We start from the raw sequence: 25,017 nt of genomic DNA, 5'->3' as shown, positions 1-25,017 counted from the left end.
CAATTATCTTGTAGCGTCCATCTCCTCTAGTGATGGGGGACAAAGGGCCCTCTGTTGATGAGGGCTAGCGGTGCGTGAATGGGAGGTCAGACATCTATGGCCTCTTCCATAGCTGCGGACATTCAATCTGCCATCCGCACATCCCAGCAGATCTGATAACACTAAACAAACCCCACGGAGAGACGGGTGGGGAGCAGACAAGCCCGAAGAACAGCGAGTAAAAGCAAGAGGGGAGGGAGACGGGACAGAGCGAGGGCTAGACCCTAATGGTTTGGGTATTGTGTGTAAATCCCGCCTTATCGCCGTCCTCTCCCCGTTAAGAGCCTGCTCAAGGGCAGCTGGAATGAATAAACACCGGGAATCCTGCCGCCGCCGTCTCACGGTGTTCACCCGTAGGTAAACTGTTTAGAGTAGAGCACACCGCCAGGCGGACGTTATAGGGTGAAACACACGTGGGGAAGGAGCGCATGGGGAATGTACTCACACACGCATCCATCGAGACTGATTGCATCGTAGTATGCAAATGTGATATTGTTCTGGGCTTCTCACATTCTATCTTTGGTGTGGCTTCGCGTTCCAGAGAAAAAGTATACAGACGCACACGCACAAACGTTGGGCAGGCTTTCCATTTGGTTTGAAGTCTGTGGCGTCAGGGCAAAAAATAAAAAGAAGTGGAGATCATATGACGTACATGGTTCGGTCTCTCTCTTCCTCATGCTCTTTTCCTCCTGTTCCTCATCCCCCATCCCACCTTGTTCTCATTTCTGCCATCTCTGTCGTACCTTTTCAATGCATTTGAAATACACTAGCGCATTGCCCGTTTCAAAACGTCCCTGTTCAGAAAAGGCAGATTCCTTGGCCTCGGGTGCTGCTGCTTGCAGCCTTCTTTGAGAACCGCTCATCAAAACAGCTTCACCCTGCGCTTCATCGGCTCCTCAGCAATACACCCGACAAATGTGAAGCCGATCGGATGAACGGTTGAGAAAATCCAAGGACAGACATACAGACAAACATGCATACAGAGACTATTCTGATTATAGTTATATAGAGATGAATATCCCAGCCTACAGATGGTAAACCTTTACTTTCATGAAATACAATTAGCACTTCCCTATCAATGTTATTTAATATGAATATATGCATACGTGGACATTATCATTGTAGAGTTCAATGAAACACGGTCTAGGTTAATGCTGTAAAAGCAGTTGTTAGTGTTAAGCGCTAAGCACGCAGAATTGGAAAGCGCCAGCTAAAAAATAAATGGAATCATAGTGTTTGAACTGAACAAAGCACCCTGAAAGCAAATGTAGCAGCATCTATAGGGCTTGTATAGGACTCAAGCCCATTACGGATGTGAAAATTATGAACCATTATTTTTTGCGTCCATGTGCTTTGGGCGTCAGACAGAGGAACAGATCTAATAGATGGAGACAGTGCGGTTTCAGAAGACTGCAAGATTGGGCTACTGCACTTGATTGGACCCCATGGGTTGGCCCGGGCCCCGGCCCCCCCACAGTCTTTGACAACCACTGGCAAAGCAAAAAGATGGACATCCCCTCTTATGAGCGGATTTCTTCGGGTTTATGCATAGAAACGGTGGGTGTGCAGTGTGCACCCTATGACACACACGCGTTAAACCTCCTCTCAGAGTATAATCATGTAATCCTTCATTGAAGGCCGTCTTGCCTCCAGCCTCCTCACAGTGATCATCCGAGATAAAAGTGCCATATGAGATTCCCCCCCCACCCACCCCAAGGACACAGAGAAAGCTTATGTTTCTACAGTATAAATTACCTGGCCAAATAATTCCCAATTCACAATACGCTATTACCTGCTATCAGATTGTTAAATAAAAAAAGACTTGACGTATCCCATCATCTTCCCACACCAAACTCTACGCAAGTGCCGGAGGACGACAGCCCCGGCTTCACGTTATGTCCTATCGCACCCTGCCATCCAAGTGGAAGGCGTGCTCAGCCTCAGACAACCAAAAGCATCGGTGTTAAATATGCACCACTTAATTAGCATAGTCATTTTACTGGCTGTCACCATGGCTGTCATTCACAACAGTGCAACGGCTTCTGGCTTCACGGCGGCGATCACTGCCAAGGAGAATTTATGAAAGCGTTCTAATTGACAGTAACGGATTTAGCATCAGAGGATGGAGTCGCTGTTGAAGAAGCCTTTTTCTTTTCTGAATAACTCCGACACCTTTAGTGTTGAAGTCGACATAAATTGCAATTGTTACTGTGTAATTTTTCCTTTCCACGCTGGCTTGATCTCATCTTTTCTTGGTGAACGATGACTGCCGCCCGATGAATGTCAATAGTTAGCCTTTTCTTCAATGCTATTAGTATGGCCAATATACTGATTGAGGCCCCAGGAAATTGTATTCATCAATTGCCTGCAAAGGTATTAATTAAAATGGACAAACTGCTGAACTAACAAGGAGTTCAATTATATCAGTCAGTCATGGGGGAACATTGAAGGCAGATTTCTGAGCATACTGTGCCCCATAAAACAACTTTCACAATTTAAAATAGAAATCATACTGTTCCATATCGCAAGCGCAGCAAAATAAACTCAAATAAATAAATAGACTAAATTATTAAATAGTGAGTGTGCTAAAAAAGAATGGCTTGCCTTTCCCTCTTTAGTCCGGCTCGGCTCTAACATGAGGGCAGTGAAAGCTCTAGGCATGTCATTGTAACACTTTGTTCCAGCGCACAGAAACAGACGGGCCGACAGCTATCGAGCGCTGGCTGCAGTAAAAACGATGCAATGGGCATGGCAAGAACTGGCTGTCCAGGGGAACTAGAAGAGAGTATTTCACGGAAATGTCGACAGTTATTTATAGCCTAGGTGTTCGTGCCCTACTGAAATGCATGGTAATGCAAGAGAAGAAGTAAGCATTTCTTCCCTGATAAATGACCTGATGAGTACTGTTTGTTATCGGTGGCTTGTTAAGCGAAGGTTCTGCTGTCGTGGCCGTCCTCTAACACATTGCCGTTGAATACTTGGTCTCTCTTTCCACACTACTTTCAAGGAGCATCCATGGTATAACGGCTATCCATGCTCCAGAAGGGAAACCATTCCCAGCTGATGTATTGATCGCTGCTCTTGTGGTGTACCTTGATGCAATGAAGTACAATTGTTCTCTCTCTCTCTCTCTCTCTCTGCGGTATACAAAGTTGTGTTCTATATATCTCTAATCTTATAGCATATGACATAGCCATAAGACCAGAGGTCCTCCTGAGCTTTAACCATAACACTGTTTCTGTGTCCCAACAACAGGAAAGTGCACAGTCACAATGGGGCCCATTGGCTTGGTTCCATGGGGATGAATGACTCCTTTAAGAGAGACTCAAAGATGGCCGTCTCACTACCTTCGTGTTTTCAGCTGCCTTTCTATCCCGCCAATACCTAAATATCTGGTCTCTGAGCATTCCCAGGTGTTTTGCGCTCATCAAATAGTACAACCATATTGCCGATATCGATCCTTTCTTTGCACTCAAAGCTTTTATATTTTTTTATTTTTCTACAAAAGAACATCTTTCTTTTATTTTTCGGTTCTCTCATTCCCTGTGGTTTTTCGTCTCAAGGCTCACAGGCAACGCACGGGGACATACTTGAACACAAAGTGAATACTACTTTGTCATTTTGGCAAGAAAGTGGTGCAAAGAGGATTCCAACTAAAGCACTAAGAGTTCCCGTTCCCTTGCTCCCCATCCATCTCTCTCATCTCTCTCGAAAACACACACAAAGACAAACACACAGAGAAAGACAAAGACACAAACACACACACACACACACACACACACAAACACACACTGCAACAATCCGTAATTACGTGGTATGTGCTGGAGCAGGTGTTGGGTGTAATTATTTTGTGTACAAGCTGGTGGGAAATGACAACTGGGAGTGAAAGCCCCATCACACAGAGCCACTCTTTTATGGGCACTGATCGCTGAACATGGGTAAATACATTTACACACACACACACACACACACCCTTATGATTCCCACGCCGCAGGTTCTTTACGAATCGTACAAACTTGTCCGTACTTTGTTAAGACTCGAACAAGCTTCAGACCTCAGGAATTATTCTATGTAATGTACACCAGAACCACACACGGCACAACATGGCGGTTTGCCATGAAAACAGAGAAGAAACGTGGTGAAATTAAGTTGTAACTCTGTACATGATGTTTGCCAACACAGCTATGTATTTGTCATGGTATTTTTTTGCTGGTGTATTCCCTTTCGGATGCTTTGGGCAGATGTTGGAGATCAACAAAGCTCGTAATTTCCCAAAAGCAGCAGCTAAAAGCAGCAGAGGTGCTACAGTACGCTACGGTACCGAGGGCACTACATCCCGTCAGGATTGGTTTTAAGGTGGTGAGAAGTCTGGCTGTCGACTGACCGGACCAGGAGCCAGCCCGTATGTGCACACACACCAGCAACACAATGGAGGCAGCAGCAGTGAAAGGTGTCCTTGCATGTGGGATGAGAACACCACGTTATGGCGGTGCTCGAATGAATGGCCTGTAGCCACGCCCCCTTGTCACACGTCATGGCTTTTCTCCCATCATCAAGATCAAGATTGCTACGCCACCACACGAAAGGCAATCTTTTTCATCTCCTACGACTTTCAATCATTTACCAAACCACCTGTGAACATCAGCAATGCATCTTAATCAACTGCCCTGCCGTATTCTAAGGCAGGATGAAAGATTAAAAGCAATGAACACGTGACCTGGATTAATAAGGCGGAGAACAAAGAAGACAATCAAATAATGGGCCGTGCGAATATGTGCTGATTTAACAAAAAATCTCTCTCTCTATCTCTCCCAATCGCTTCGTTCCTCTTTCTATCAGCTCCACTTAAATCAAATGGAATACGCATCAAACCTTTAAATTAAAACAGGGGGCTGGAGTAGGTGTGGAGACCAAAAGCATTGCTTATTGGACCATGCCAAAAAATAACTTAAATTACATCAAAAACATTTGAAGAATAAAAAGGAATATAACCGGTGTACATCAAATGAGCCAAGTCTTTTACTTCCCCGAGAGCATGAAACAAATTTTGTCTCCTTTTCTTACTGTATTTTCTTCAATTGGATCTATCAATCTCTCTTAATCTCTTCCATGTCTCCCTCAAAATTTGAAGTTTAGTTTTCAGCATCACAATATTTCCCTTCTTTTTTTTTTGCTACACAGACATCACCTCCATGCGTCAACAGACATCCCCTTCTCTCTCTAGGTCACTGTTCACCTCAAATTCCCAACTTCTCATCATCCTTCCCTGTGTGAAGCCTTCGGGCTCATCCATCTCCATCGATAACCAGAACAGCTGTGATTGTGTCTGTCTGGGAACCTGAACCAACTTCCATGTGCTGCTCTGTGTCTCTGATACCATAACCCAGGGAAGACAGACACAGAGCGAGGAAACAATAGATCTCATGTAGACAACTGCTTCTCATTTCAGTGGAGCTGAGCGAGATGGTGTGCAGACACAATCACAGAGGCTTCAGGAAGCTGATGTGGGCGGCTGTAGTGCTCTGTGTGCGACTTGAAGGGGAACATTTTCTGTGGAAATCTCAGGTAAGAGGAGGTCCTGAAGATCCCCCCCCCCCCCCCCCCCCTCCATGCACGAAGAAAACCAAGACGAAGAATGAAAGAATTAAATAAATGCTATCCCCCTCAGCACACAGCAAAAAACACACACACACACACACACACACACACACACACATACAAACACACACAAATACACAGTCCGTCTCATCCAAACCTAATCTAGCACACAACACTACTACATTCACAGATCCTCGATTGAGGTTTCTGCCTCAACAGTTTCCCTTTGTGCAATCGGAACCATTATCTTGAGATGTGAATGATGTATCTTCCCTAAAAAGTAATTTTCCCTGTGAAAATTGGCTTTTAAGTTTGCTCTAAGGTTCCTTTTAGATGCTAATAATCTAAATCCAAGGTGGATACCAAGGAAAAAAGGCTTTTTCAATTTGAGCTTTGTGCAAAATTTGTTTCACATCATTTTGTTGTGGAGGATTTGAGAGGCGGTGGGGACGACTACAAAGAAAGGGGACTAGAGCATGTGAGGAGGGGAGGGAGATAAAGAGAGAGGCAGAGGTAGTGACCTGTGGACCGTTTTAATGCATTCATATATTTATTGTGTTGTGCGCCCCACACTTCATGAAATGTGAACCATTCTCAAAGTCTTTATCCATCAGTATTCTATCTTTCCATTAGCCTCCATTTCTTTCAGCCCTGTGTCTTTCGCCCTTTTCCTTTCTGACTTCTCAAACTTTAACCGTGTCCGTTGCTCTCTCGCGTAAATCCACAAACACCAGCACCGGTTCCCTGGAGAGCTGGAAATACATATATTTCAATAATATAACATTTGCATTCGCCCATTGCCATTCATACAGCAGGGAGCGGACAGAATTTAACCAAGCCCCTGGCGCACGCGCGCACACACACACACAACCACACAACTGTGAAAGTCAATCCACAAAATAATATTTACACTGCATACTACAGCACAGTAAATCCCCATAAACCTTTGATTATTCTCAGTGCACCACATTACAGTTTGGCCAGAGTCAGGAACCCGAAGCCAACTGTAACCATGGACAACTCACCCATATACTCACGCGGACGCAAACGAAAACACATCCTTCACCATTTACAACATGACATATGGCCAAATTCATTGCACATGAAGTATGATCACGCATACACAAGAGGCAGAAACGTGTACCTAAATCTCATACGTGGACCCGTCAACACACACACAGAAAAGTTGAGCCGTCTACTTATTAATCGCTGATCCCTACTGACCATGATGCAAAAGGATTGAAGAGGATGAACGTCCTACAAAATAAGGCGGCTGAACCCTTCTTCCCCGCTCCCAAAACAGACAGAGGGCCCCGGGAGAAAGCAGCGTGCGCACGCCACTGTGTCGTTCCAACAGGGCGCAAAGCAGAGTGCTAGTAATTGCAGTCACTAATGACTATAATAACATACCTAAGCACTGGGCCGCTTAACTCTGGGCCGCATATGTTGATTGCAATCATAGCTAATTGCCGCGTTTGAGCCAATTAAGGACACCAACAATTTCCACGGTTGCTGCTCTAACTTGGGTCCCCATCAATCATTGGTGTAAAAAAAAGATTTTACTAAAGTTTACTGAATGCATCATCCCAATGGTGACTCTTAACATAACTTGTATGTGTATGGGTTGTCTATAATCATAGTCACTTCCAACTTTCAGTCAATATTTATTTCCAAACAGAATCACCTAACGTCAATGTCTGGAATTCCATAATGCTTCTTTTAGTTGGTTCAGTTTGCGCGCGCGTGTGTATGCTTGTGTGTATGTGGGGTGTGTGTCGGCCATGGTTTCAACAACACAGTTTCAGATCCACTGGGCTGTAGCAGCCATTGTTTACCATTATCTTCACCATTATCATTAACAGGAACAAGTAGAGAATGAAAGAGAGGGAACACCTAGAACACATAGAAATAGGCCTAGATTGAAATGGAGCACACCTATGATGGTAATACACACAAAGAGACACAGATACATACGCGTACACCACACTAGTGTTTTATAAGACACACATTCACAAAGAGGTTGGAGTTGCATGGTCAGGGATAATACAATTCCAGGGCCGAGATCAAACATAAACACACACACACCCAAGTTATTCGGGGCTCCCACACGCTGGGTCACCACAGGCTCCTATACTTTATACTACTCCTAATAACAGCAATCAACCTCAGATGAGCATCTCCCTCGCTCACATACACACACACACACACACACACACACACACACACACACACACACACACACAAACACACACACTCCCAAAGACACGATAAATGCGTGATTTGGGCGGGTGTGTTGGGCATGGCCCACGGTCATAAAGAAGAGACAGCCCCGGGTTAGGCCTGCGGTCCCAGTACGGCCCGGTACGGCCCGGCCCGGCCAGTCAGTAAGGCCTGAGGTAAGGCCTGAGGTAAGGCCTGAGCCGGCTGACCCCCTGCCTGCCTCTGCCGCTGAGGAATACTGCCCCAGAAGATTAAGCTAGGCAGGGTTTTAATGCTGAAACTCTTGGCTTCAGCATTAAGCAAAAACTTTCCAGGCTGACCCATTCACTTTTTATGTCCCGCCCCCCTTTTATAAACAGTTGACGTTTAGGACTCCTTGCATTTAAGGGTGGGGATGACATGTTGATTGTGCATGTAACGTGGGTTGGGAGGGGATGCCAATGTTGGTTGTGCATGTAACAGAGTTGCTAGGGAAGTGTCTTTATTTAATTTTTATGACTGATATACTTTATTAGAAATCTCTCTGAACCACTCGAAAGAGTGGAAAACAGTAGCTTTTGTTTAGACGCAATTTAGAAACAATTATAAACAAATTAATGTGATGTGTGGGGGTGTGTATGTGTGTATCTTTCCTTGTGTACATAATGTGTGAAGATGCTAATATTAAGACAAAATTACTCGGAAGACAGACAGACAGAGACAAAAACACACACACACACACACACAGATTCAGACACTGACACACATCAGCATGTGCTAGCAAATAATAAGACGGCATTCCAGTGGAGCACTAAAACAATCAGAACACCAACATGGAGAAAGCGCCCGGGGCGGTTTGCCCATGCTGGTGAATGGCATTAGTCCTCATGCCACATCTTCTTAGGCGAGGAGCGGGTAACATAAGCAACCTCAGCAGGAGAATATCGCCTTCTGCTTCCCTGCACTTCCTCATCCCATCTCTCTCTCTCTCTCTCTCTCCCCCTATTACATCTCTCGCTCCGTCTCTCTCTCCCTACTACATCTCTCTATCTGTCTCTCTCTCTCTCCATCCCTCTGTCTGTCCACCTCTCACTCTTGCCCCCTGCTCTCCCCATCTATATTCAATATGTTTAGTTGCCCGGAATAAAGGAAAGGAAAAAAAGAGTGTACGGAAGTGCTGGGAATGGTGGTGGGGTATGGGCGGTGGAAGTGAGGGGGTGTTGATTGTGAATTCAGCTTTAGCTCGCAATGACCCATCATTTCACACCGGGCCAAATGGCAGGAATTCATAAATATAAATAACGACAACATTTTCTCCTCCTCCGAATGCTACACGGCTCACGCGGGCAGAGCCCCATTAGAATAAAGCAGAGTCTTCTTATTTCTGTCTCCTTCTCTCGCCCTCTCTCTCTCGCTCCCTTTATCTATCTCGCTCCCTTTATCTATCTCTCTCTCTCTCGCTCCCTCCCTCTCCCTCTCCCTCTCTCTCGCTCCCTTTATCTATCTATCTATCTCTCTCTCTCTCGCTCCCTCCCTCTCCCTCTCTCTCTCTCCCTTTATCTATCTCTCCCTCTCTCTCTCTCTCTCTCCCTTTATCTATCTCTCGCCACCTCCGGCAGGGTTCTGCATCTTCTTCGAACTCCACAGCGGGTTTCTCACCAAATGTCATTTCTGGCCACAGCCATCTCTCTCATTGACTGTCATCTTCCCGCCGTTGAGCCCGTTGCCAGCTCTACCCTCCCGACCTGCCTTCTCTCTCACAGCCATGTGTGGGCGACGGGACGGCGGCCAGCCGGCAGATTTTGAAATTAAAATACAGTTCTCTGGTTCGCCTCTTTTCAACACCACACCCTATGCTTTCAGTTGTCAGCTTAAGAGTGCACTTGTTTTCCCTGGCATCATCGTCTGTGTGTGTGTGTGTGGGGCGGTGGACGGGGGCCAAGTGGAAGGGTACGGGCTGGGTTTGGCCCGATCCGAGCCGCTGACAATCGGGACTGATTAGTAGCGCTGTTCTTATGCCATGCCAACACATTCTCAACAAATATTCTGATTCTGAGAGAGAGAGAGAGAGAGAGAGAGAGAGAGAGAGAGAGAGAGAGAGAGAGAGAGAGAGAGAGAGAGAGAGAGAGAGAGAGAGAGAGAGAGAGAGGCTTTAAAATGAAATGGAAACCAATTAGCAAAAGGTGTGCAGAATCAGTGAGTGACTTAGAAGGGTCAAACTACATGCTAGCTCTCTCTCCCACTATCCCCCTCTCTCTCTATCCCTCTCTCCCTCCCCCCTCTCCTGGTGGGCTGTGTGAGATCAGGACGACAGATGCGCAGGGAACCTGATCGTAAACGACGCTGCGTTTTGGAGACAGGTGAGCCACCACCGGGCCGTGTTACCCAAGTGGACCATGGGACCCGCGGCACGGCACCAACATGTCTCCACATCCGCCGTATTCAGAACACTTCCTCAGACCAACCTGGTTCCAATGTTTCTCTTCGTTTATTTCTTCATGGGGTCATTCTTCAATTGGATTTGTCGTCATAGAATTGGAGCTGACACCGACACCAGAACCACACACACACACACACACACACACACACACACACAGACAGTAAAGCAGAGATAAGCGGCGGCGAATGATTACTCAAACTGCTATAGCTCTCCACGCCGCCAACGCTAATGGTCGCCGGGGCGACAGTCGTCGCGAAAGAGGGGACAATCACAGCCAATCACGGGGTAGGTTGGAGTGGCAGGTGAACTAATGGCCGGCATGGAACAGGATGATATAATCTTCTCGGAAAAGGCGGATGGTTATCGGGCTGAGACGCACAAGTGGTTTTCCTCGCATGTCAGTCGGGAGAGCGTGACACCGGCGGCACTCGCCGAGTCTCACTCACTTCACTTTTTAACACTCTCACCCTCGCTCTCTCTCGTCTAATCGTTGCAGAGGAGGTCTAGCGTCTGTCTGAAGTACAATACAGAGACCGCGCCAATGCAAATGTGGCGGTTCGACACACACATGATGCGTCGACGTTCACCACCCACACCATCACACAGAGGCCCGCTTATCAGAGAGGAGGGTGAGCTGCAAAGTAAAGAAATGACTGAAATGTGATATTAAAGACGCAGTAGAGGGACGGATGGTGTCGCGGTTAGGGCGTTTGAGGTTCTGGGTTCGAACCCCAAAGTCTGCAGTCTACCCCTGTGGCCGTCACTGAGCAAGATGCCTGACCCCACCTACCTGCCCCTTAACGTCAGGGATCTTAAAAGAAACCCTGGATGAAAATGTTCCAGACTAAATAGAGGATGAATCAAAAGTCGAGGAGAATAAAAAGATGCGATATCCTTTCAAACAGCACTGACTTGGGGAGGAAAAGGCCAGTAACGCTAGTTTGACTGAATAAGTAAATATTTGCCCAGACAGGTTTAATCCCCTGCCCCTTATGCCCCCCCCCCCCCCCCCCCCCTCAGGCTGCCTCACCCCTGCCGCATGCTCCACTTTGTTCCAGAAGGCCGCTGCCTCCTCATGCTTTTATGGAGAAAAGGCAACGATACATATCAAGCTAAGGTCAGCCTGTGAGTTAAAATTGAGCGTGTGTACGTGTAATAGCCAAGACGGTGTGTTTTGGTGTTGATATTGATGAATGTATATGTACTTTGGAATGTGTGGTGTGTGTGTGTGTGTGTGTTCTGTGGCTCGACAACACGTACCAACCTACACAGAAATGAAGCCACGTTACATATCAAATAAAAGGTCAGTGTTAGGAGTGTTTAAGTTACAACTCTGTGTCAAAGACCAGGTAATAAGGGAGTCCAGCTAGCCTGTTCAGTATGGCCCTTGATCTGCATCGTTACCATTCTAGACAGAAATCATCGGAATGCTTTAGCTTAGCATAATTTGTCTGTGCATTCATCATACGTCCACAAGTACAAGCCTATGAAGTCATTCATTCATACAAAGAATATGAATACACATATAGCAATAGAAAAAAGCAAACATCCAAGGTAGCATGATAGCTGTTTTAGATTAGCAGCAAGGCTTCAGTCCTTGGGTGACTTTTCTGCCATGTGTTAGGGACAGACTGGGCCGATCAAAGCCCGACATCTCTGTCTAGTCAATCACAACTGAAGGTCAGACTTAAAACAAAACTAACAATAAGTAAAAAGGCCAATAATTGTATTTGCATCATTATGGAGGCTGGTTTAACATAATGAACATGATAGCTGTCTGCACAACCTGGCAAGTCTGCATGTCTATTTCCGAATAACGGCTGGTTATTATTAACTGGTGGTGGATGAGACACCCGCAGTAAAAAATGGTGGTACATAAATGCAATTAATTGTTATAGGTATTATTACCTTTTCCATAAATGCATTACTGCTAAGAAACAGCCGTTTTGATTGAAATTGTAATACCTTCAAATTAGAAAATATGAAACAAACAAGTTGCTTATAACTTCAAACCAAGTGCTAGATATTAGCATTTCAAATAAAAGATAATGTAATCTGTATTTTAATATTATTTTTATTAAATATAAAAGGTGCAGTAATCACACAACCGATCAATGACTAAAATGAAACTCGGAGTGAAACTTGCTTGTGTAATTTCTCAACAAATTCTGGAGAATTAGTTTCAAACTGATCAAACGCATATACATCATGCAATTCTGCGTAGATAGAGGTGGAAATCAGTGCTTGCTTTTGTACTTCATATTCAGCCCATCCATCTAACATCATAAACATTAGAAATCCTGAAACAGGGAGCAAATATTAGACAATATATACAACTATTGTTCAATATATGCATACATGTCCTTTGTATTTCTAAACCATTGATTATTATGTAAGTTCAATTTCCAAAGCACAAGGCTTCCCTGTCTGACCCCCCCCCCCCACACACACACACACACACACACACACACACACACACACACACACACACACACACATTATAAACTCGAAGGACGGTTGTCCATTCCTAGACTCGACAGAAAAAAGAAAAGAGAAACCAAGGGCAAAAAACCCACGGCCCTCGAGAACATCTCCTGATAAGGCGCAGGTAGAGCGGGTAACGCGGAAACACAAAGATAATGGGAAATACACTGGAGCTCAACTTGAACTGGCCCTGCGTTGCTCCAATGCCAGCTCCACCTTCCATGCTGTACTCTGTGTTCCTGCAGGGACGTTAAGGGAGGTGGGGGGAGAGCTGGGGGGGGAAAGCCTGCACCCCGTGTGTCGCCAGGGGAGGGAGGCGGTTGAATCAAAGACAGGAGCAGAGGGGCCGGCCAAGGGTCTTCAACCCCATCATAAACCAATCTCTGGCTTTCAGACACCGGCGTGCACACACATAGACACACACGTTGACAAAACACACACACACATATAGACAAATACACACGCTTACACGCACACATAGTCAGAGACACACACACACGTATAGACAAATGTACACACATAAACACACACACACAGACAGACAAACACACATAAATACACAAACACTACACATACACATAGACAAATACACACACACACACTCCCCACTCTAATACATGCTGGGATCCAACAGCAAACATCAATGTGGTGATTGAGGTAAGGCGAGGAAGACGACAAAGACTAGGCATGTGGAACTGTGTGTGTGTGTGTGTGTGTGTGTGTGTGTGTGTGTGTGTTTATATGTGTGTTTGAGATTGTGTGCGTGCCTGTGTTGGTGTGTGTGTAGAGCAATGACCCATGAGCTTGTAAGGCTCTTCAAAGTAAAGCAAGACGATTGTTTGTTGTCCTCCCCTCTGAGTTTATCTGTCAGACAGAAAAGTGCAGGGATGGAGAGAGAGAGAGAGAGAGAGAGAGAGAGAGAGAGAGAGAGAGAGAGAGAGAGAGAGAGAGAGAGAGAGAGAGAGAGAGAGAGAGAGAGAGAGAGAGAGAGAGAGAGAGAGAGAGAGAGAGACCACGAAAGGAATAAACAGATTCTCGTAGGACAGAGAGAACTTAAAAAAGATATTTAAAGACAAAAACAGAGACAAACCAGACAGACATCTCATGGGGATAATCCCATAAATCCCCCTCCCTCTTACAACTAACTACAAGTAGCACAATAAATATAATACTAAACGAGTACTAGGCTCTTCTGCTGTCTCCTATGTCTTCCGGTCCCTCCCAAAAGTAGAGCAGTTATTATTGAGTTCTTCAGTTGTTCTGCTTGTAGGAATAACTACCATGCAAATGGACTCATAAAGTCTGTCCTTCCGACATCTGGGCTTCCACAGACCGGCTTGCTTCGAACGTCATCATAAATGCAATGCACTATATAAATGCAATTAATTATTATAAATATTACAACCTTGTCTGAGAATACTTTATCGTTCAGAAACCCTTCAACAGCAGTTCAAATTAAGTTATGAATAACCTCATATAAGGACATATGGAACAAACAAGTTGCCTGTAATTTCTGTGGTTAAAAGCAAACCAAGTGCTATATATTCATGTAAAAGGTTAATGACTACCATGCTGGTGTTCTCATGAAGTCTGCCTTTTCAACATGTGGGCGTCCACGGACAGCCTGCTCAGAACATCTTCACGACAAAAGGAAAAGTTGCCTGTCATTTCTGTGGTTAGAAGCAAACCAAGTGCTATATATTCATGTAAAAGGTTCAATAAAGAACTTCTTTAGGCCAGCCCCGGTGAATAACCCTGGGTCTAATGTCATATTTCCAACACTTAAGAGACATTTGTTATTTCACTTTCAGGGCCAGCACATATCAGCCAGTGAGAAATAAGCTGAAGGGGATTTCCACTGACTGCAACAGCCATTAAGCAGGAGCACAGCCTGGCCAGATCATTAAAGGCATACCTGTTGATTGGTGCTTTGTTCTCACCCATTTCTTTTTTATAATCACATAGAAACGTACACATTAGTAAAAACAAAGTAAAAACGTTTCATTAGTGTGAGGACATGACCTGACCAGGCACAAGGCTGGTGCAATTTTCTCAGTTGAGTATTTCCATTTCCAATTTTAGAAAATAAAGATGCACTCGTTGAACCTCGCTCAACTTTTCAGTCAAAGCACAGTGCATCCACTGAACCTCCAAACAAACAAGCTAACTAGATTTTTTGTACGTAATAGTTTTGTTTGACTCCATGCAGGAGGGAATATGAGTGTGCTGTTGATGTCATCATTTTCCCTCCAATTTGTCTAAGAAATTACTAAATGTATGGATCCCAACTGCTGCCAGCTCTGTGGAGACGGAGACGGTTGGTTTTTCCCAATCACAGTCAGCAGCAAGAGACGTGGCTTTTAATCAGATGATCTATTCTCCAACTACAGGTGAATCGCGCTGAAAACTGTATCAATAAAGAGAATGAAATGTTGGCATCATTTCATTATGGTTTTGTTTTCTGCTGATCAAACAAAACCATTCGGTGGCTGATGCAAAAGAGGGCAAAAAATATGGAAAGGGACATTTGTTTCAACGCAGCAACATTTACAATTAATCAGAAATAAATATACATGGAAATTCAAACGCATTTGGGGAATTCAGAATGATTTAGAAAATTCAAGGGAAAATATAACTTAGGTAAATGCTGACATTTCTGCATCGCTAACACTCGATTACTCACAATATGTGCTTTAGCAGTTAAGTATAGCAGTTATCTCATCACAAGCCCTTAATGAACTCTTAAACCGAGATTGGTCATTGAGGCTTCGCCACCACAGTCCTAAAATAATGTAAGCCGCAACACAGGAAATAACTACAGAAAGCAGATGGCTTCAAAGGGAGCGATTCATTTTGTAGCATTGCTCCTTCTGCCGCGGTGTTGATTTCAAATAAAGCGGATGTTATGTTATGAACAAATAATGAACTCATTAGTACAAGCTAGTCCGCATTGCACTGGATTTGTGCTATGACATTCTATATACAGCTTTTTCATGGATGCGTCTAATGGATTTGAGCACATTTTTTATTAAAATGTATAATAATTTTGTTATTTTATATTTCAATGTGCTATAGGCATTTTTTGTCGTGGGTTTTGCTCATCTATGGATGCATTTCGTTGACATTATTCACATAATAGAATATTAAATAATGAGCCCTTAATTTCAAACAGATTTTCATACCAAAAATAGGAAAATTTATATTTTATACTAAAGGAAAAGACACAGTAAAATCATATTGTGCATACCTACAAGGTATGTAGGAAAACGAGAAACTGCACAAAGTTCAGGTAATACCATACACAAACCAAAATGGTGAAACTTAAATATGTTGGTGTCACCAACTGAGAAACTCTTTGGCATCTGTAAACAACCTGAATGGTATATAGTTTTGGAAATAGGAAGTATGACAGAATTGCACTGCATTGCTTTATTGGTCGCCCCAATTGCAAAATCACTTGCCCCCCTCTGCTACCCCATCTTCCCGCAGGCAGCCATGCAGAGCGCATGCTTGATTCCAAAAAGTATTGTGTTTTTTATGACGCACCACTTTTTAAATCTCAAAGTGAAAAATTATTCGTTTTCAGACATAAGTGGGAATGAAACTAGGAAAGAATTTTGCTGTTTGCAATTAATAGTATTGACCTTGTATTGTTGGTGTACAAATATTTCACCCGGAGCATGCCTTAAGAGTGCACGACCACACGCATATACATGTGCACAAATACGTACGCATGGGCGCACACACGCACCTCATTATTTCCAAGTGTTTATTCAAACGGTCACCAGAAAATGGTTGCAGGTAAATGTATGCCGTTATTATTACATTGTTTAAGTATTGTATTCCCAGGTGGCATTCACAACGCAGGCACGGAGGAACATATCATCATTGTATCTGTAGCCTTTACAGCAGGACCTGGGGTTTGATGGGGCTGCTCCGAGCTCAGCATCTTCAATAATAGATGCCTGAAACACATCATTGTTCTATTGCCGGCTAGTGGGCTGTGGCCTAAAGGGGCTGGGAGGACTTCTTGGAGGGTTATTCATAGGCTGCACACACTCACAGCCACGCACACACACACACACACACACACAGATACACATTTTCCATTTCACCCACGCAATTCTGCTCTTCCCGTCTCTCTCGGCTCTCTCTCTCTTTTTCTCCCTTTCTGTCTCCCTCTATCTCACCCCCACTCCCCCTCCTCTCCCACCGTCTCCCAGCTGCCCTATTAAACTGAAGAATCTCTGGAAGTGAAATGAAACTAGTAAATCTGGCCCTGTTTTATGATTGACTTGATATGATTTGTATTATAATTTGGACCTGGTGCCCCTCCCTCCTGCTCCCTGCCTGCCTCCCGCCCAACTGATTGCCTCACCCCCCCGTCTCCCCCCTTTCATTACTTAGATTGGCTCTTGTAAAAAGTGCCATAGGGTCCTGCAGTACAAACTGTGCATACACCCAGACACCCACATACACGCATACACAAATGCATGCACTCAAGCACACAGCTGTAGTGCACACACAGACACACACCGGGACGGACACACATAGACACACAAACGTGATTCCATGTCTACTGTCCCTTGCACTTCCTATGAAGTCAAAGGTGGTAGCGGAGAAGGTCACTGGCGCTTCTGATGCAGTTTGACCTCAGCAGCCATCTGAACTACTGGTGGGGAAGGGGACTATTTAAGAGATGAGGGGATCGAATCCTTTCACTTGGATGGATTTATTCATTTATGAGAAGCCCTGAGAAAAAGCCAGCGGGCTTAGTACCTCAGAGAAAGAGACGGAGAGTGAGAGTGAGAATAGAGAGAGAGAGAGAGAGAGAGAGAGAGAGAGAGAGAGAGAGAGAATCACAAAATTGGCCAAGTAAATGACTGACGGACAGACAGACTGACTGGGTGGGTGACTGAAAAGCTCTTTTGAAAAACAGACAGTTTGAAGTTTGAAATCTCAGTCTTTGAGCTGCAGAGATGTGACCGGACAAAGGGAGCTGCAGAGGTCAACGTATTGTACAGTGGCCCTTTAGGCCCTCACTGACTCCATCATAGGACTGATGACTCCTCACTCTGCCCACGAGCCACGTTGGCTCTGTGTGTTTGTGTGTTTGTGTGAGTGTATGTGTGTGTGTGTGTGCGTTATGCATGCGTCCGCCTATTTGTTTGACAAGAAAGCGAAGCCCTTAAAATGGTAGACGACCACATTGAGATCAGCTACACGCAACACCTGCATGCAAGCGCTTTGAATTTAATCCCTTTTCTTTTTTTCACAGAGGAATACTAATACTAACACCGGTCCTGGCCTTGGCAGGTTTGACCTTGTGCGTGGCACTTAGTACGCCTACGTTGCGCTCAGAAGAGTGGGCTTTCTCTGGAACGTAGAGTTCAATAAAGAGGACATTTACACGTGACTAATCCAACCAGACCTGCTGCATTGATTCATTTAAAGTTGCAAAATGTACAATTGAGTTCAATCAATGCCCTTTCAATATGGGCTTCAATGTCAGTACAAACACACATTCATCGCTAACATTATGAACTCCTTGTTCCAAGATATGTTTGTATTTTGCATGCATAAATGGTTGGTCATTGAATGAGCAAACTTCATATGTAAGCAGGAATACACACAATGACTGTGTGTGCTCGCTATAAATAATTTCTGTTCAAACACTGCCTATGCAACAGGCAGTCCAATCACAGGACTGACATGTGCCTGCTGTGCTGAACAAATGCAAGATGCAGAATCACAGCTGAATGATCAGGATAAATGATCGCAATCTCAATATTAAGTAGAAAAGGAAAGAAAATCCTGTTTATAATTTTAACCATGATCCAGTTACTGCAGTTGTTACCATACTGGATATTACCACATATTTCTGAAGGCTTTGAGAGTCACAAAGGCTCTGTAAACGTCTCTCCCTCTTCTTTCACCTTAAAAAAAGCTAAACTAAACTCAAAATTGGCCTGGAATCAAGGCCCCGACATCTGTTCCTGAGGCGGAGTATCTTAATAAAGACTGGAACCGAAGGCATGCTGGGATTTCACCTTCCCATCCCAGACAGCGACCACAGGCAAACACACACTGCGCCTTCCGTTCGCCTTTGCGTGCTCGGCACTTGTTCTTTCCACAAGCGCTTCCTGCCAATATCAGCTCTTTCTTTACGAGAAGCAGTATAGGACTGCACACTAGGCTACAGTGTATTTCTGCAGTGCAGAGCCCAAAGCAAACCGAAGCCTCTGGAGCCCCGCGGACTAGGTACATGAAACAGAGAGGAAGGCAGCATAAGGGAAGGAGAGGAGAGGAAGACAGGAGAGGACAGGAGGGGGTGAGTCGACACTGAGATAGGAAAGGAGAGGACAGCATGAGAGTTGAGAAGGAGGGAAGGGGAGAAGAGAGGAACGGAGGGGATGGGAGAGTCAGACCGGAGAGAACAGGAAAGGGCAGAGTGGACAGTGAGATAGGAAAGGAGAGGACGAGTTGAGAGCTGAGATGGAGGGAAGGGGAGAAGAGAGGAGTGGAGGGGATGGGAGAGTCAGACAGGAGAGGAATGGAATATATGATGGATGAGAAGGGATGGTGAGAAGGGAGGAGGAGAGGAGGGAAGGGAAGGCGCAAGAAGAGAAGGAGAGGAGAGGAAGAGAAGAGAGGAGGGAAGGCGAGAGGAGAGGAGGAGAGGAGACTAGGGAACGGAAGGCGAGAAGAGAGGAAGAGAAGAGACTAGGGAAGGGAAGGTGAGTGGAAAGGAGGAGAGTAGAGGAGGGAAGGGAAGGCGAGAGGAGACGAGGAGAAGCGATGAGGGATGGAAGGTGAGAGGTGAGGAAGAGAGGAGACTAGGGAAGGGAAGGCGAGAGGAGAGGAGGGAAGGCGAGAGGAGAGGAGGAAAGGCAAGGCGAGAAGAGACGAGACGTGGAGAGGAGATGAGGGATGGAAGGTGAGAGGTGATGAAGAGAGGAGGCTAGGGAAGGGAAGGCGAGAGGAGAGGAGGAGAGGAGAAGAGAGGAGGGAAGTGAAGGCAAGAGGATAAAAGGAGAGGAGACGAGGGAAGCCAAGGCAAGAGGAAAGGAGGAGAGGAGACTAGGAAAGGGAAGGCAAGAGGAGAGGAGGAGAGTAGGGAAGGTGAGGGGAGGGGAAAGGAAGAGGTTAGGAGGGAAGGTGGGAGGAAAAGAAGGGGACGTGAGCTAGGAGAGGAGCAGCGAAGAGGAAGGACTGTATCATATGAGCCCATCTGAATGGTAATACTGTTTCTCTCCCACTGATCTGCATGCTCCCTCCATACTCCATGGCTACCTCCTAGTTTTCATTAGCAACATGAATTATGGATCGGCCCCCCTGCATCTAAATGGTGGGCATTATGCTGTTTGTGATGCTCTTTCACTCTCTCTCCATCTCCTTCACTGTCTTTTCTCTCTACGGCTCTTCTCAATGGCTGCCAGAGCCCATGATCTGTGCACAACTGTTAGAGGTGTGACGCTGATACGTATTTCCATACCATCAGCCTATGCCCTCTGAGACACTGATAGGGGAGAACTAGGCAGTTTTGCATACGCATGTCGACACACACACACACACACACACACACACACACACACACACACACACACACACACACACACACACACACACACACACACACACACACACACACACACACACAGAAACCCCCTATGTATGCATGTTATCCCAAATCAAGCCTTGAAAACATACACAGCTGCTGTGTGTGGCTGAATGTAGGATCAGATTGCATCGTGAAATGTGCAAAGGGGGAAAAAAAAGAAACGATGTGGGAGATCAAAAGAAACTGGAAAGGCAATTAAACTGAGAAAAATCTAACCTGGCAGCGTAAGGTAGGGACGCGGAGGAGGGCTGGAGGAAGATGGAGAGGAGGAGTCAGAGAGGCTGAGAGAGAGACAGAGGGAGAGGGGGATACAGGCTGAGAGGAGGGAAGAGGCTGAGAGGTAGGAACATAGAGACTGAGCGATGGTGGAGAGATACGCTGAGAGAGAGAGACAGAGAGACAGAGAGACAGAGAGACAGAGAGACAGAGAGAGAGAGAGAGAGAGAGAGAGAAGAGCTGTGACCGCCCGGCGTTGGCTATAAGCGTGGCCACCTCAACCGTTTCTCATGTGGCCGGGTTTTTAGAGGAGACATCAGTGGAGCGATTGAAGCCGGACGCCGCGTAATAACAGCTCACTAAAAACATTACTGCCCCTCATAAAAGGTCCCAACCTCACTTTAATGGCCGCCGGTACGTTTCCTATAGCCTCCGACCGAAGAGAGGGGACACGTTTGGAACATCAGGACGACGAGTGTCTCTGTGTGTGTGTCTCTGTGTGTGTGTCTCTGTGTGTGTGTGTGTGTGTGTGTGTGTGTGTGTGTGTGTGTGTGTGTGTGTGTGTGTGTGTGTGTGTGTGTGTGTGTGTGTTTCTATCTGTCTGTCAGTGAGTGTGTGTGAGCTCATGCCTCTGATGCGTGTACGTCATGGAGGTCAGTGGAGATGTAGTGACGCAGATTATCTGTGTGAACGTTCGGTCAAAACCAGAGTCCCTGCATCCCCCCCGTAGATCCCCCCGCCCTGCCCCCCGTCCCACTGGTCTTTGCGTTAAAGTTCAAGTGGCCGTGAGTTAAGAATAGTCTTGCTGTGGCGTACAGGATGACATCAACCTATCATTGGCTGCTTTTACGAGCTCCTCCGACCAGCATGCGGAATCGCTCAGTCCGGGCAATACCAATGGCGATATCCACACACGCACGCACACCCACGCACCCACGCACACACACAAAGTAGACCACACGACTTTCTGACTTTTTACAAGCTGAACTTCTGCTCTCGCGACCATATTTTGGGATACGGTGCCCACCATGACTTTTTAATGCTGCTGTTTTTTCTGCCTCTTTTTCTGAACTCACTCCAAGGCAACCTTTTAAACTGACGACTCAGTGTTATGGTTGGAGTGTGAACAGAGAGCAAACACACATCACAAGGGTTGCTAGCTTTCGGCCCGGGTCTGCTAATACAATGTCTTTAGATCGCAAATAAACAGAGGGGAAGGAAGGAATCTACAGGAAGAAAAAAGAAATAGGAAGAAAAACAACCCACTGCTTCAAATGGTTCGGGGAAGATTAAATAAGACAAAAAGCCCTACCGAGACGGGCTTAAGTTTCCTGGGTGAGACGGGAAATCTGACATTTGCGGGGCTTTTCGGCAGGTTGGCAGACTTTACATGCACAAACAATCTGAGTCGACCTGGGTGCATGTGGGCCGCATACACAGTCAACTGAGGTGAAATTAAGCTTTGTTTACTCTTAACGCTCCTCTTACACACTCACACCAAGGAGATTGGTTATTAAGTGCACCTGACGGACTGAATACCTGATGGGTGGAGGGAAGCAGACATTAAGAGTAAAAGAGTTCAGCGAATATAACATTTACTCTATAAAACTACCACGGCACTCCTCTTTACGCCCCTGCTAAAGTGAGTGAGGGAGTGAGTGAGTGAGTCTGAGAATCGACAGATTGACAGTAGAGGGTCAATGTCAAGAGGAAACCAGACATTAGGAGGGGACTAAAGAGAAAATGATGAAAATATAACCTTACTATTATTTCACAACTCACTACCCTCACAAATCATCTAACCAGTTCCTCGATGCAGAGCTGGCTTGTGAACATGGGGCTGTTTTTCGGTGGACATTGTTGTGTCATATTTTTGATAATCCTGTCGTTCCATGTTTGATGTTCCTCTCTATGCTTTGTGAACATATCTCCCTACTCTCTGCCCACTAATCGCATTAACTCCTAAGGTGAACTGCACTCTGGGAAATAATCTGCCACAGCAGTGCCAGCGTCCAACTTTGCTATGACCCACCTGGGGTACTGACTGGAAATGCAACTAATAAAACACTCATACCTGTACACCCTTACATTCATACACAAGCTCAGGCGTGTACAGACAAACAACACACACACACATACTCACACACACAGGTCATCCCCTCAAGCTCAAATATCTGGCATCAGTGGCATGCCTGTCAATTTCCAGTCATGTTTGGCATGTGCTGTGGACAGCTATAGCAGGAGGCCAGCTCTCCTCAGGCCAGGAACGGGGACTACTGCCTACTGATGGGATGTTGGTGGTTGGCCACGGTCTGCACCAGCGGGGATATGGCATCAGCCTCACACCTGACCGGAGCCCTGTGTGACCCTGATAGCTACGAGTGGACTGACATAGGCTGGCTGAGGCAAAAACACCATTGTGTGTGTGTGTGTGTGTGTGTGTGTGTGTGTGTGTGTGTGTGTGTGTGTGTGTGTGTGTGTGTGTGTGTGTGTGTGTGTGTGTGTGTGTGTGTGTGTGTGTGTGTGTGTGTGTGTGTGTGTGTGTGTCCACAGATTGTGATAATAATGTAATTGTGTTAATAATAACTAAAAATAAAAAGATGTTTAGCCAAATCTGGCACAATGTTTGACATTAGTTAAGCTGTTAAACATATGTGTGGCCAATAGATAGAAGAGAGGAATTAGAATTAAACCATTACACAGCCACAGTGGGAACAAGCAAAGAGAAGCGGTGCATAAAGAGGAAAGGTTCCGGATTTGTCTAAATAATAGAATCAACAAACTGTTGTTGTCTGACGAAAAACAATTCCTGCTTTGTGTTGACGAAGATGAATTCTATCTCTCTCTGTGATTGTGGCATAAAAATAATACTCAACCTGATGTTATCGCACTGTACAGTGCCTTGAAAAATAACTAAAAAAGTTTGAAAGATATTTTTCTTACCTTGAGTGGTCCAAACCGGCGACACAGACAGCAACATGAAAGACAAACAAAAGGTCTGATGATTAGCTATTACACATTCACACAATTAAATTACAAAGAATAATCCATCCATAGATTATAGAGTTGAATATCTATACAGAACTGAGTGGATATTTTATTGTTTAGCAACAGTAATAAATAGATTACCTGGGAGCCCAGTGACTTCATCAAATGGTTATTTGGAAATCCAATAATGCTTTATTTTATTTTTATAGTCTTTTAGTTTAAGCAAACTAATTACTGCACGCACGATAATGTGACCCTTTAATTATTTCCTAATCTGGATGCAAATACATAATTCAATGCACAGCAAAAAAGACTAGAAAGATTAAAGTGAATTAAAAATGGGTGGAATTATTTATAAAAGTTCCTTGCTAGCTTGGCAAATAAAGCACAATTCAAAAAGCCAGAGACCAATATTCAAATATAAAAAAATAACAATGATTAAAAAACGCAACTTTTTAATTTGAGTAAACATCATTTTGACCCGTGAAGTAAAAAATAATCTTTCTAAGCACCATTCATAAATCTTTCACCGAGTATTTGGCAACAAAGTAAAAGGCCACAAGAAGAAAAAAATGGGTTAAATCTAGAGTCTATTAAACGAAAATATAATCACACAAATGAATTGTTGCAAATTAAAGTTGAACAACGTTGATTGGTGCTACTGTGTGATGGTGAAGAGATGAAATTGAATAATTTTCCTGCCCTGCGGTTTGCCACATCGTGACATGACAATGCAATAATGAGAAAACCTTTCAGAAACAAGGGCGTATTGACAGCGAGGTGGAGAGCGGCAATTAGCGATGGCTCTGAGTGCCTTTCTAATTCCTGTTGTGCTCGGAGACGGAAAAAGCCCCGCATCAAAACAACCGGAGACGTGTTCCAAACTCACACGACACCCAGTGTGTCAACGAGGCCTTTGGGTCAGGAACAAGATGACACTGGACAACATTGACCAGACGAGCAGAGTGCATCAAATTAATCCAATTTCAAAATAAATCAAGACACAAACACACTTTTTCAATTACACACATGTACACAGTTACACACACACACACACACACACACACACACGATGGAGGATGATGATCTACAGGGACTGGGTTTCAGCTGTCAGAAGCATGGAGAGCATCCATACAGATGACAGCTAGGCAGCTATGAGGCATGAAAACTGCTGAGGCACACACATGACAGACACACACACAAGACGCACACACACAAGACGCACACACACACACACACACACACACACACACACACACACACACACACACACACACACACACACACACACACACACACACACACAAAGAGGCCGTGGCAGACTCCATGCAGCGTCAGACCCGGAGCACGACGTGCCACGCTCAGCAGCACACAAACACAAGGCAAACGTCTCACACACACACACACACACACACACACACACATGCACGCA

General features: G+C 45.1%; 1 protein-coding gene across 2 annotated transcripts in view; it reads right to left on the bottom strand.

Annotated features, from left to right (window-relative positions):
- The window catches only part of fbxl17 (F-box and leucine-rich repeat protein 17), a 193,357-nt gene that overhangs the window by 79,787 nt on the left and 88,553 nt on the right, over positions 1-25,017 (bottom strand). Inside the window, exon 9 of one of the 2 annotated variants that reach the window (XM_060054571.1) lies at positions 21,342-23,540. The exons of the other annotated variant lie outside the window; for it this stretch is intronic. Coding sequence (XP_059910554.1) covers positions 23,537-23,540 — 4 coding nt within the window. The 3' untranslated portion in view covers positions 21,342-23,536. Of the gene's footprint in view, positions 1-21,341; positions 23,541-25,017 lie in introns of those variants that run through there. 2 annotated transcript variants of the gene reach the window in all.

This window comes from Gadus macrocephalus, chromosome 6 (genome assembly GCF_031168955.1).
Source record: "Gadus macrocephalus chromosome 6, ASM3116895v1".
NCBI lineage: Eukaryota > Metazoa > Chordata > Actinopteri > Gadiformes > Gadidae > Gadus > Gadus macrocephalus.
Note: the sequence above shows the minus strand (reverse complement) of the source record. Positions and strands in the feature narration are given on the sequence as shown.